We start from the raw sequence: 14,077 nt of genomic DNA, 5'->3' as shown, positions 1-14,077 counted from the left end.
TGGTAGCTTTCTGCCTCTTTCTGGGTTTTTCTGCCTGTCTGTCTTTAGGCCCCCACAACTTTTGCTTTCAAGCTGGTCTTCCGAAAACATTAGCCCTCCCCCTTTTGTTTGCTGTCCTGGAGACTGGATCACGTGGGCATCATACACGTGGGTAAGGAGCATCAGTGAGACATATTTTCAACACTTTCAAAAACTTAACTAAGGACAATGTCTAGTTAAGGTGGTTTGAACTCAACCCGTAGCTCACACAAGTCTTTGATTTTGCAACTGGTGACTCCAGGAGGGATTTAGAATAGGCAGGATTTAGGAAGGCGGGGCTTAGGATGGGCGTGTCTCCACCTCTCTCAGCATCCAGATCTCTTCACCATAAAACAATGGTTTTCAACCTTCCTAATTCTGTGACGTCTTGATACAGTTCCTCACGTTGTGGTGACTCCCAACCATAACATTATTTTCATTTCTGCTTTATAACTGTATTTTTGCTACCGTTATGGATCATAATGTAAATATCTGATATTCAGATGGTCTTAGGCGTACTCTTGAATCGGTCGTTCAACCCCCAGAATGAGAATCACTGCCATAAAGGGTTTTCTCCTTTATTAATTTAATAAAGTCAGGTATAAATCTATGGTCAAGATATTTATTAGGAAATGATACAAAAAGCCCAGGAAAGGGTACGTTACAGAGTAGGTTCTGTGGGTATAAGACTGCAATTCCCCTTTGCCACGTCATTCTTCCCTCGAAGACAGGTTTAAGATAGGAGGGTAAAGGACCAATATGCCAGGCCCAGGGGTTAGGAAAGAGAATGTGGTAGAGACCCTGATGGAGGCCCACGACAGTGGAATCAGCTGGAAGAGGGACCGAGCAGTCCCTGGGCGCAGTACTCAGCGAACCTGCACACATAACTGGAAAGGCCTGGGCAAATTGCCCAGCCCTGAGCTAAGCGGAGTCAGGTCGATGTCCTCAGGCTCCACCAGCGGTTGCAACGTGAAGTTCTGCAGTATGGAGGTGAGGAATATGAAGAGCTCCATGCGCGCCAGAGGCTCCCCCAGACACAGTCGGCGTCCTGCGTGGGTGGGAGGGCCAAGAGCAAAGGTGAAGTAGAGTGTGGGGCTGCACTCGCATATGCTCAGAGGAAAATTTGTGGGTTTGAAGATAACGGCTGGCGATATTACCGACAAAGGCCTCAGAGTTTTGGGGAAAATGAAGCCTAAGTAGCTGGCTGGGTTCAAATCCTGTATTCGAACGTTCCCACAGCCGAGACACAGCTGGGGTGCAATCAATCCGGTATGATCTGGCTATGGAGTCCAACTCTCAGCCGCTGCCCCTTCCCAGAGGTATCGGGGCACACAAAAGGCGACACGGTAACTTATCTGACATTACCCCTCATTTTGTCCTCTCTGCTGAGTAAACAGGATTCCTGCCCTCTTTCCCCTTCCCCGCCCCCTTCCTCCTCCCCTGCTGTCAGCGGGCAAGGCAGAGTAAGGAACAGCAGAGCCAAGCTCTCCACCTAGTGGAGAGTCTGAAAATCTTCTTAAATAAATGGGCTTCCACTTGGGGGTTACAGGAGCCAAACCGGAAAAGGGGAATCTCTGTAAGGAAAGCTGAGAATGGGACGGGATGGAGAGGGCTTGCAGAGTCGGGTTAGGAGTATGGTTCAACAGAGCGGCTCCATTCTTACCAGCCGAAAATGGCATGAAGGCAGGGCTCTTCTTGAAGGATTGATTGGCATCCAGAAAATGCTCGGGATTGAACTCCCGAGGCGTCTTGAATTGTTCAGAGTCATAGTGCACGGTGTTAAGAAGCGTGATGACATCTGTGTCCTGTGTGGAGGAGGAGGCAGAGTCAATGTAGACCTCCTGAGGATTTTACTATTTTCATTTTATGTGTCTGAGTGTTTGCCTGCATGTAGATATGTGTCCACGCGGGTGCAAGTGCTAAGGAGGTCAGGAGAGAGAGGCTGGTCTCCTGGAACTGGAATGGGGGTTGTGATGTGGATGCTGGGAATCCAGTCCACATCCCTGCATCCTCTAGAAGAGCAGCCAGTGCTCTTAAAACTGCTAAGATAACTCTCCATTCTGGAAGAATTCTGGAAGAAGAGGGTTGTTCTGTCTCCCTGAAACCCAGATTTCCATGCTGCAAAGATGGAACTTCTAGGGGCTTGAGAAGGGTGGACAGACTCCATCCAGGGTTCCTAGAGATAGGTGCTGATAGCTGCTGCTGAGATCCGAGAAACCTTTGGTCCTGAGCTTTGAAGGAGCAGATGTAGGGGTTCTGAGGGAGGGGTCCTCCAAGAATGGTGTTTTGCCCTCAGGAGATAGATGTTCAGATGAAGTCCCAAACCCTGTTGATTCTGGGGAGGGTCCAAGGTAGGGGTTTGAGATGGGGAAGGAGTATGGCGTTCTAATGGTGCGGGAAGGGTTTCTGGGAAAGACTGTTTCTAAGACTCTGAAATGGCTGAAGTGGCCAATGTTGTTATCTCAGCACACAGGAAGTAGAGGCAGGATGATCCGGAGTTCAGGTTCATTCTTAGTCACATAGGGAGTTTGTGGCCAATCTGGGCTACAAGAGACTTCTGCCTCAAAATGTACAAAACAGGGCTGAGGAGATGGCTCTGGTGTTAAGGGTTACAGGCTGCCTTTGAAGAGCACCTGGGTTTGATTCCCAGCACCCACATGGTGGTGCCCAGCCATATGTAACTCCAGCTCCAGAGAACACAATGCCCTCTTCTGGCCTCCTTGGGCACTGCATGCATCTGGTGCACAGACATACATTCCAAATAAAACACCCAGCCATACACATTAAAAATCAAATTAAAATTGGAAAAAAGTGTTTAAAAAATTTTAGAAACAAGCAACTTTCCATGTCTGCAGCTTCACTCTGCAATACTAGTCCTAGGTTACCCTGCACACCTTGGGTATCAGGAAGCCGCGGAAATGCGTGTCTCGAATGACGCGATGAGGCAGGTTCATGGGGATGACGTCTGCGAAGCGCTGTACTTCATGGATCACTGCGTCTGTGTAAGGCATGTTCATGCGGTCCTCCAGCGATGGCATCCGGGCTCGCCCCACCACGCGGTCAATCTCCTCCTGTATGCGGGCTGGGGGTGACAGAGGAAGGGAGTGGATGATGGTTCCTGAGGAGCATTGGGACTGGAACAGATTTGCACCAGTGGACAGTCAAAGCTTCCCTAGCTCCATGTTGTGGCCTGTAATCATTGCACGGGGGAAACTGAGGCAGGAAGATAGCTGCAATTTCTGGCTAGTCTGGGTTTCCAAGCGGTCGTTTTCGAGAGAGGGCAAATGATGGTTGTTGTAAGGTTTCGGTGTGTGGGTTTGTGTAGATGGGCTTCAGGGCTACCTGGATCCTAGGACCCTCTTTTGAGGCTCTTGGACCCAGTGGGTGGGCAGTGCAGGGGAAGGCTAGAGATCTCCCGCAAAGCCAGGGAGACACCGGGAGGTGGAGCCTGGGGGAGGTTGTTCACATGTTGTGCTAGAGGTCTTGTTATTCAGAAGAGGTCGGTGTCCTCAGCAGACCTTGTGTCTCGGTCTTAGGGATGGGGTTTTATGAGGACAGAAGGAGCAGGATTCAGAGGCCTGACAGTCGCGTGCGTTGTGGGCGGGGCCAAAACTACACAGGCCTGATTTGAAAGAGGATCACCATGCCGGGTCTGGACCCTGAGGGTCATCCTGGTGTCAGTCTCTCTCAGTGGGTTTGTCTTGTATGTGAGGGTGCATTAGCAGAAGGCTCCAATAAACCCTCGGGACAGGGAGAGGGAGAGAAGGGACGGAGAGTGTTGAGCGGCTCTTTTGATATCCCTGTACCTTGTACTTTGGGATACTTCATGAGAATAAGGAAGGCATGACGCATCGTGGTGCCCACGGTCTCTGTGCCACCGAACAGCAGATTGTGTGTGGTCATCAACAGGGTATCCATTTGGAAGTGGCTCAGTGGGTCTTTCTTCTCCTGTGGGGGTGGAAAGGGGCCATGAGCCAGGGCCTGGGGGAATCCTATGCTTTGGAACCTGTGTGACCCGCTCCAATACTACCGCTAAGGGGCGCCAGTTCTGTCCCTCTCTCGAGCTGACTTTTCTTCCTGGGAGCAGAGGAGTGTGAGGTGTGTACAAGGAGAGATAAAAAGGGGCAAGGCCCTTGTTGGACACCTTGGCAAACCACAACAGCTTAATGATTTGTTAATTGGCAGTGGCTCTGGGCAGAAGTCCAGCAGGGCCAGGTGCCACAGCTTCTCCTCAGGAAATAAGTTCCCAGACTCTGTTCAAGTTAAGGTCCCCGTAGGTTGAGGCCCCAGGGCAGTAGGAGAGGATCAGACCAGCCCAGAGGGAGGATTTTGATATCGTAGCTACCTGTGCCATCTTTGTGAGGAAGCAATCAATGAAGTCTCGGGGAGAGTTGGGATCCAGAGAGGCCTGGTGTTCGCGGACGCTGCGAGCGATGAGCTCTTTCATGCCTCTAAAGTTCCTGAACATGCGCCTGTGAGGCCCGGGCAACCAGTCCAGGAGACTCGGGAAGATGTTGTACATCTGGGGGAAGGAGCAGAGTTGGCGGGGCTTCAGGAAGCAAGGCACTCAATAGGGTGTCTGATTGGGGGCTCATGGGCTAAGTAAGGTCATCAGATCAAATAGGCTCTGACCAGGTCTTGGTAGGGGCTGCCAAGTTCTGCAAGGGTGGAAAGAGAGTGGGAGGGAGGGGGCGGGGTGGAGGAGGATGGGTTGACTGAATATCTGGGGGGGGGTTATAAAGTAAGAGTGGGGCAGAGCAGGCCAGTTACATCTCTTCTCTGCTGGTTTCTACTTAGTTATTTTTCTTCATCACTGACTGGTGGGGTTCTCTCTACCAAGTCCAGGTTGACCTGGAACTCGTGACAATCCTCCAGCCTCAGTCTCCTTAGTGTTGAGATGATAGGCTTGTTTCTCCTCTCCAGTCCCTGCAGCGTCTTTCTCCACGGTTGGACCCCGTGGGCACCCCCTACCCGCATCTGGTTGACCTCAGAGTACTGACCTCGCCCCAGGGGCTGCTCATTATCTGGAAATTGTCGTTGATGAATCGGATAATGGTGAGCAGGCGCTCATCGTCATAGTCGAATCGACTTCCAAAGATGACGGAGCAGATAATGTTGGACACCGACCGGCTCAGGATAAACACGGGGTCAAAGGGCTTGCCTGAGGTGGATAGGCGGAGTGGGTCAGTGTCCTGCTTTGGCAGTATAACATTCGCAGTAGCCAAACCAAGTGCTGTCACAACTCCCGTTTACTCAACGTGTACCCACCCATGACACGGTATCTTCCAGTCCAGAACACACACATGTGGCCACTCAGTGTGCAATATGACAACACTCCCAAAGTATTTGACAATGTCACCCACAACACACAGCTCACCTTATCCTGAGGAACAAGAATGCTAATAAGACAAGCACAGGTTGTTCTTGGACACATTACACCACCCACAATACAGGGTATGCCAACATTAGTTATCACAATAAACACTCACAAAACCACCTTAAGTACAGCCAAAGAGCCTGCAAGGGCAGTGAGCACCTGTTTCCCCAGGCAAGAGACTAAGGCAGGAGGATGGCTGCAACTCTAAGTTCAGCCAGGACTCTAGGCTCAAATTGTGTCAAAACCAGACAACTGGGGACTGGATAGCTATCTCAGGTAGACTACATCAGGCTGCTTGCTATTGCCTGTAACTGTCTCCAGAGTATCTGACAATTCCTTTTGGCCTTTGTGGGCACCCCCACATTGTTGACACACATTCACACAAATACATGTACACATAAATAAATCTTAAATTAAAAAGAAAATAGATATTTGGTTACAATGGTTTAGATCTACAATTTCAGGTCCTGGGAGGTGGGGGCAGGAATCAGCTGCCTAGTAAGTTGAGGCCACCTTGGACCTCGTCTCCACGAAAGAAACAAAACAAAACACCCCTAACCTACCAGACAAACCCAACATGTACCAACACAGCACACAAACATCCCAAGCAAGACACAGTCACGGTGTGCTGCCTTGTGATGTCAGCACAGAGTCCATCCTCCTGCCTCACAACATGCAACAGTAATTCACAGCAGCTCACTGGATAGTACAGAACACACTGTTACATCCTAGACACATATCTAGGCCACAGAAGAGGTGACACATAGTAAGTCACCATCGGAGATCAGCAGTCTACACAGTGCAGTCTGACACACAATGGCTGAAGACAACATTATCGCAGTATAGACCACAAAAATATAGTTTAGCCTCTAATTGGCTACTACAGGATACAATAAGAGCAATAAATGCTAGGTCAGGTGTTGCAGCTGTAATCCCAGCACTTGGGGAAGCTGAGGCAGGAGGTTCATTATGAGTTCCATGCCAGCCTGGGCTACAGAGTTTCTGTTTTGAAAATGAACAAACAAACAAAACCAACGTTTCAACACAGTGTCTAAGACATAAAAGCACAGTCTGGAAGGCAAGATCTGAAGGTAGCCTTTGACTTTGCTTTGATTCTGGTGTGGACTCTGAAGTCTTTCCTTTCCCTGAACCTCAGTTTTCATCTGTATAGTGGGCTTGGTGCTAGTCCCGTCCTCGTGGAGCTGTTATGCAGAGTCAGGGAATGCGTAACTGGGAAATCTATAGCTGAGGCCTGATCCATCTCGGGATCACCACAAAGCCCACTGCTGTGGTAGGTTGAATAATGGACACCATAGGTGTCCATATCCCCACCCCAAGAACCTTACTTTAGGTGTGATGTTATTAAGAGTTTTGTAATAGGGCTGGGGAAATGGCTCAGTGGTTAGTAATATGTATTGCTCTTGCAGAGGACTTGAGTTCAGTTCCTAGGACCTACGCTGGGCAGCACATGATGCCTCTGGCCTCTTCAGGCAGCTGGGTTTATGTGCGCATACCTCCCTCCAGACACATCATTAAAAAGATCATACAAATCTCAAAAGTTTATTTTGTAATAGCAAAATTATTCTAAATTACCTGAGTGAATCTCAGGAAGGTCCTTATAAAGAAAAGTTAAGTGGGCATAAAACAACGCTAGTTGGTGGTGGTTCATGCTTTTAATCCCAGCACTCAGAGGCAGAGGCAGGTGGATCTCTGAGTTCGAGGTCAGCCTGGTCTACAGAGTGAGCTCCAGGACAGCTAGGGATACAGAGAAAAATCTGTCTTGAAAATAAAAAGTATGTTGAGGAAAAGAGGAATAATAATAATAATAATAATAATAATAATAGAGAGAGGGAGAGAGAGAGAGGGAAAGAGAGAAGGAAAAGAGGAGAAGAAGGAGAGAGCGAGAGAGTCCTGCCGATCCACCCTTTACTTCAGACCCATAGACCCGTATGAGAGAATGAATCTGGCTGGGCATGGCATCTCACACCTTTAATCCAAGCACACAGGAGACTGAGGCAGGAGAACCGCTAAGAGTCTGAGGCGAGCCTGGGTTACAGAGTGACAACCTAGCTAAAACAAACGGGAGAACAGAATTGATGTTGTATTAAGCTACTACATTTGTATAAATGTAAGAGTTAAAATTTTATGTATTTTTTTGTGTGTGATGGCTTGCAAAGGGAGGCCAGAGAACATGCTCTCTTCTTCCACTGTGTGGGCTTCGGGGGCTGACCTCATGCTGCCACGCTAGGCAGCTGAGGGCCTTTGTCTGTTGACCCATCTCACTATCTCCATCGTGGTGATATGTCAGAGCGTCAAGAAACCAGAATGAGCAGCTATGAGTTCACTTACATCACATGCAATCTCTTTATCATCATATGTTATATTATCATCATTATTATTTTTTCTAAAGCCAGTAAGATTTGGAGAGCAGGGAAGAAGGTTGCTATTTTAGCATTCTGTATTTTACTTTCTTCTGTAAAATGGAGCAGATAAGGAGATTTCATCGGCTTATATAATTTTTTTTCCTCCCTCAACATCTTGCTGTGCAGTGAAGACTGGCTCTGAATTCATCATCCTCCTGTCTCAGCCTTCTGAGTGCTAATGAATTTTCAAAGAGATGACCATACCTAAGGTTCCTGGAGCCGTAGGTGACTGATTTTGTTTGAACTTTGTAGTGCTGAGAGGGAACTGAGGTCTTGTGCACACTAGGCAAGTACTTCAGCCCCGTGCCAAGGCCCCAGACTTGTACTGGGGGACTCTAGGCAGGGGCTCTCCCACTGAGCCACACCCCAGCCCTTCACTGGGGAATCCTAGGCAGGGGCTCCACCACTGAGCCAATCCTCAGTTCTGTGGTGGCTGTGTTTTCTTTCTTTAAAGTTTTTCTCTTATAAAGTAATATAACTAACAAATAGAGAGGCGAACCATATGAAGTCAACAGGAAACACCCAAAGATGGATTGTTCTGGTGAGATGTCTGAAAAATAGAAAGTACCTGGTATATGTGAACGTATGCTAGAGGCTTTTCAGAATCTGGGGTGAATTAATATTTATGGCTGTTATTCTGAAATTAAAACTGAAGTAATTATAAACCCCATGAGAAATAAAATGGTAAAACCAATATATATATACATATATATTCATATATATGTATTTAAGTTTTAGTTGTGTGTACGTGTGTGTATCTTTCTGTGTATGTGCACATGTGTGCTGATATCTGTGGAGGCCAGAGAGGATGTTGGACCCTTTGGAGCTGGAAGTTTCAAACTACCACGTGAGTGATGGGATCTGAACTCAAGTCCTCTGCAAGAGCATCAGGTGCTCTTGATCACTGGACCATCACTCCAGTACACTTGCTCCTCACCCTCTGCCATTTTTTATTTTTCTGAGACACGATCTCATGTATCCTAGGCTGGTTTCAAACTCACTACTTAGCCAAGGATGATCTTGAACTCCTGGTCCTCCTGCCTCCACCTCCTAAGTGCTATGCACTACCACTTCCAGGCTATGCACTACCACTTCCAGGCTCAGCTGTGGTGATTTTACCCAACATTTTAAGTTAGATTTATTCATTTTATTTTGTGTGAGTGTTTTCCTGAGTGTGTGTGTGGTGTGTGTGTGTGTGTGTGTGTGTGTGTGTGTGTGTGTACATGAATGATGTCTGTGAAAGTCAGAAAGGGCATTGGATTTCCTGGAACGGGAGCTATAGAAGGTGGTGAAGCACCATGTAGGTGCTGGGAATTGAACCTGGGCCCTCTGCAAGAACACCTGCTCCTAACCTGTGCCACCTCTCCAGCCCAACTGGACTCTGAGTGCTGCAGGCAACACAACAGAGCTGTGACCATAGGGGAACCTTTAAGACTCCCATGCCCATTAACCCCCAGGAGGGAAAGTTCCCACCATGGGCATAGAGAGACCTCCAAGTGTTTCTGTTCACACCCAGGCTCTGGAGCTCATAAGTAGGATGGATGTGATCCCGGGGCATGGTCTGACCTTCCGTTTTCCGTAGCACCTCTAGCAGGAAGCTTCCCTCTTCCAGGATCCGCTCCTCGATGCTCCTTTTTCCCATCCCAAAGTTGCGCAGGATTTGTACAGAGAACCTTCTGAGGATCTTCCAGCGCTCTCCATTGGAGAAGGCAATGCCTGGGGAGGTGAAGGAGAATGGCAAACTCAACAGTCAATCAGCCCATCCTGAAAACACAGCTATCGATCAGAGTCATCTCTTCCTGATGGCCTGTTGGGTGAGGGTTCAGCCTGGGTGGTGGTGGCACACGCCTTTAGTCCCAGGACTTGGGAGGCAGAGGCAGGAGGATCTCTGTGAGTACGAGGCCAGCCTGGTCTACAGAACAAGTTCCAGGACAGGCTCCAAAGCTACACGGAGAAACCCTGTCTCAAAAAAAAGTGATATGCAAAAGAAGGATTCAGTTTAGAATCTCATCTCTGATTTTCCAGCAAGGCTTTCCTGACCCTCAGGGTTGGGTCAGCTGCTCCCTTTGGGTACTACAGGGTTCTGGACTTTTCTTATCGGGTCACCTTACCTCCTGATTCCCCTCTAAAGACCTGGTCCTTTCAGGCTATCAGAAAGGCAGGGTGAAGACCTGTAGTTCGTGCCACTGTGACCTTGGCATTGTCACCAGACCTGTTGATGATTGCTTATTGACAACTGAGTGCATAAATAAGAGAGATAAGCAAGAAGAGTAAATACTGGGACACCAGGAGCTCAACCCAGAATGAGCCTGGTCTCTGAGCCTTTGCACAACCCTCTGCAGAATTCAGGCTCTTCTCTGCTTTTTGATTTTTGGGTACTAGGACTGATTGAACCAAAGGCTATGCAGATGTCAGGCAAGTACCTTGTCACTGAGCCACATCTCAGATACCCCTTTTACTTTTGTTCTTGACAGTGTCTTCCTATGTAGCCCTGGCTGGCTTGAAACTCATCATGTAGACCAGGCTGACCTTGAACTTGCGAAGATTCCTGTGCTTCTGCCCATCAAATGCTGGGATTACAATGATGGGATGCCATACCTGACTCTTGTTTCTACCTGTACTTTTATTATTATTATTTGTTACATTTATTTATTTTATGTATGTGTGTGTGTGTGTATGAGTGTGGGTACATATGTGTCATGGAAGTCAGAGAATAACCTGCAGAAATAAGATTTCTCTTTCTACCATATGGGCTCCAGGGATTGAACTCAAGTACTTAGGTTTAGCAGCAAGCACCCTTACCTCCTGAGCCATTTCCCTGGCCCCATATTATCATTACTACTACTATTATTACTATTACTATTATTATTATTTATTAATATCAACGGTCTTTCTCGATCACCTTCCTCATCTGTTTATTGAGGCAGTGCCTTTCACTTGAGTCCAGAGTCTGCCAACCCAGTTATTCTCGCTATCCAGCTCTGGGGATCCCTTGTCTCTGCCTCCCATGCGCTGGGATTGCAGACAGTAGCTATGCCCACTTGGCATTCACGTGAGTGTTGGGAATCCGAACTCTCAACCTCAAGCTTCTGAAGCAAGTGTTTTATCCTCACAGTCATCTCCTCAGCTCTAGAACACTTTCACCCCCTCTTGACCTGACTAGTCATCTTCATCATTTTAGGTATCAGATAGGAGGGCCTCTGGGGCAGGAATTCCTCCCTGGCTAGGTCAGGTACTTCCTTTGGGTTCCTGCAGCTCCCCAGCCCAGTTCTGACCATGTTGGGATGTCACAGTCTCATGATGGTCTGTGTTTCTCATTGAACTAGGAATCTTGGGGTAAAGTCTTTGATTTCTTTAAAGAAAAGTGCTGATTCCTTTTGACATAGTCGAGAATTAGTCATTGAGGAAGAGAGAAGAAGATGAAGGAGGATGAGGACCACCAGGGTAAGGAGATAGCTTTGTGGGTAAGATGTTTTTCACAAAAGCATGAGGATATGAGTTCTATACCCCATACCCATGTTTGCTGGGTGTGACCATGACTGTATTCGCAGTGTAGGGTAATGCAGACAGGTGCAAACAGATCCTATCTCAAAAACCATGCAAAGAGCATCCCTTTCCCCAAATAATATGGAATTTGAAATGGGAAACATGGGTGTAGGTCTGCTAGAGATAGGGGTTGGGTTGAGGTAGACAGGAGGGGACAAAGGTCAATACTTGGCTACTTGACTGAATGGAAATTTGATGATGTGATTTAGACAGAGTAAGGATTGGGGTGAACAAGGGGTTGGATCAAGCAGATATGGAGGTTGGTATGGCTATTCAGTTCATGGTGGAAATGGGAGTTGGGGCAGGATAGGTTCCACCCCCCCCCCCAAGGATCACTTCTTCTCCTTGATGAGGTCGTTAGTGAGATCTGCAGCTCTGAATGTCATGGAGATGACATCTCTTACCCTTGCTCCCTACCTAGATCTGCAAAAGTCTAGAGGATAGAGGAGATGGGGACAGGCTTACCATCGCCCTTGGTGAAGTTGAAGAAGACCGGGTATGAGCCGCGGCCACTGAACTCCTCCCCTTTGTCCACGAGAGCCTCCTTCACAGTTTGGTATCCACTGAGGACCACCACTCGCCTAGGCCCCAGGTACACTGTGTACACGGACCCATACTTCTTACTGAGCTGGAGGCAGGAGAGAGCATTTACTGGGGGCTTGGTCATGGGGCCCCCTTCCCTCCCCATTGCCCTTGACCGAAGGCAAGTCCCCAGCACCTTGGTGAGTGAGGTCAACAGGTCTTGGGAGCGAAGTTGCAGCAGGTTTCCCAGAATGGGGAGAGGTTTGGGTCCTGGAGGCAGCTGGCCCTTGCCCCATGAGGTGAAGGTCAGGGACAGAGAGATGACAGCCAGGAGGAGAAGCAAGATGGCTGTGCTCACACCATCCATGCTGAAGGCAGCTGCAGTGCCTGTAGGGGGCAAAGGGAGAGGGAGAGAGTGGAAGCCCTCCGTTACAGTCTTCTGGAAGTTTCCTCTCCTGGGTCCAGGCAGTAGGGGTAGTGAAGAGAAGGAGATGCAAAGTGAGATCCGAGGGCTAAGAGGGAGAGGAGGAAGGAAGGGAGAAGGGTGTTCGAGGATGCAGACAGATTGCCAAAATGTAAGCATGAGAAACGAGGGTGCAGACAGATGCAGACAGATGTTACCTAAGAAACAGAGATGGAGTACACAGACGACGAAATGGGAAACAGTGCAATCCATGTCTTATCAGTTTATGTAGCTGTATTATCTATCTATCCACATACAGATATATAATCAATCTATCTATCTATCTACTATCTATCTATCTATCTATCTATCTATCTATCTATCTATCTATCTATCATCTCGTATCTGTCTCTCATCTGTCCATTTCAAACCATCCATCAAAGCACTGGCTCTCACAAAGAGAAATAACAAAAGACAGACACGCAGACGGGTACAGACAAATTAAGACTTTTCTATAAAAGAAGGGAAGAAGAGTAAAGTCACAGGAGAGAAGCTGACAGGTGAGAGAGCGAGTGAGCAAGTGTGTAAGACAGAGAGAAGAAGAGAGATGGAGTTGAAAAGACAGATACACACATTTAGTAAGACAAGGTCTCACTCCGTAGCCATGCTGGCTTCAGATTCATACCAATCCTCCAGCCCCAGCTTCTTGTGCTGAGATTACAGGCAAGCACTGCTGTACCTAGGTCAGATATGCATACCCAGAAACAGCGACAGGCTAAACGCAGTGCCGCATGCCTGCAATCCAGCACTAGGGAGGCAAAAACAGGAAGACCACTAAAGGTTTGAGGCTTGCCTTATTTAATATAGTGGGTTTTCAGTAAGCCAAGGACTATGCATCAAAGCCCTGTATCAAACAAAACAACCCCTTCAAATAACAACAACAACAACAACAACAAAAACTAGCTCAAATCAAATCAGACAATAACAACAACAAAAAAACCCCCAAAAACAAAACAAAACCCCAAACTACCCAGAGATAGATACTACAAAATAAAGGCTCCTAAAAGACATACATTAAAATCACACACATGATATTGCTATTTGTCATGTTAAGAAGAAAAAAATGAATAAAAAGGAGGGACTGATGGGAGAATGAGGGACTGAGCCTTGCTCCTCACAGGGCCTGAGGGAGGATAGACAGATCGGCAGACACAACCTGAGACAGACACCAAAGTCCCAGAAGAGCTCCTCCGAGATGAAATCCGTGCCCTCTCTTGGGAGCTACCCCTCACCTGTGTCCCAGTATTCTGCAAGAATGTTCTGAAGCTCTTGTGTGTGTTGGGGTATGGGGGGGGGGGTACCTGCTCTTAAGTTGTCCCTTTCCACGCCCCTCCTCTGCCCTGCCCCCTTGCCTGGTGCCTCCCTGTGCTTAGTCCCCTCCTACCAGCCCATCATACCTTTCCTGTAGACAGACCCTGGGCTCTCAGCCAGTTGGCCCGGTGGGGCGAGTGGGGGCCACACCTCTAGAGCCCTCTGTGCTTGACTGGGGCCTCCTGATCCAAAGGCTGACCTTAAATCTCCTCGCTGTGGCCAGTGCTTGCTATTTGCCTTGGAATAGGGCAAAGGCTTCTCAACTCTGAGCCTGGTTCTTAAAGAGGAGGAGGTGCGGTTACGGGGTGTTGGCCAAGAAAATAATGGGCCAGGGAGGGAGTGTTGAAGATCCAGTCCCGGACCGAGTCCTGTTTTGGGCCTCTTCTGTTCTATGTTTGTAGGTTCAAGTCCAGTTTT

General features: G+C 48.2%; 1 protein-coding gene across 3 annotated transcripts; it reads right to left on the bottom strand.

Moving 5' to 3' along the window:
* Positions 1-580: 580 nt before the first annotated feature.
* LOC119820543 (cytochrome P450 2F2) lies at positions 581-13,891 on the bottom strand. 3 transcript variants are annotated; one of them, XM_038338996.2, is made up of 10 exons: positions 13,747-13,891; positions 12,083-12,273; positions 11,830-11,992; positions 9,385-9,534; positions 5,019-5,179; positions 4,364-4,540; positions 3,825-3,966; positions 2,913-3,100; positions 1,682-1,823; positions 581-1,066 (listed from the first exon to the last, which is right to left on the bottom strand). In XM_038338996.2, exons 2-10 carry the CDS (start codon positions 12,251-12,253, stop codon positions 885-887), a joined length of 1,476 nt encoding a protein of 491 aa, XP_038194924.1. In that variant the 5' UTR covers positions 12,254-12,273; positions 13,747-13,891; the 3' UTR covers positions 581-884. The 3 variants fall into 3 exon arrangements, with proteins under 3 accessions (XP_038194924.1, XP_038194922.1, XP_038194923.1); XM_038338994.1 differs by lacking the exon at positions 13,747-13,891 and adding an exon at positions 13,582-13,724; XM_038338995.2 differs by lacking the exon at positions 13,747-13,891 and adding an exon at positions 13,506-13,589.
* Between the last annotated feature and the right edge of the window lie 186 nt (positions 13,892-14,077).

This window comes from Arvicola amphibius, chromosome 8 (genome assembly GCF_903992535.2).
Source record: "Arvicola amphibius chromosome 8, mArvAmp1.2, whole genome shotgun sequence".
In the NCBI taxonomy this organism is placed as follows: domain Eukaryota; kingdom Metazoa; phylum Chordata; class Mammalia; order Rodentia; family Cricetidae; genus Arvicola; species Arvicola amphibius.
Note: the sequence above shows the minus strand (reverse complement) of the source record. Positions and strands in the feature narration are given on the sequence as shown.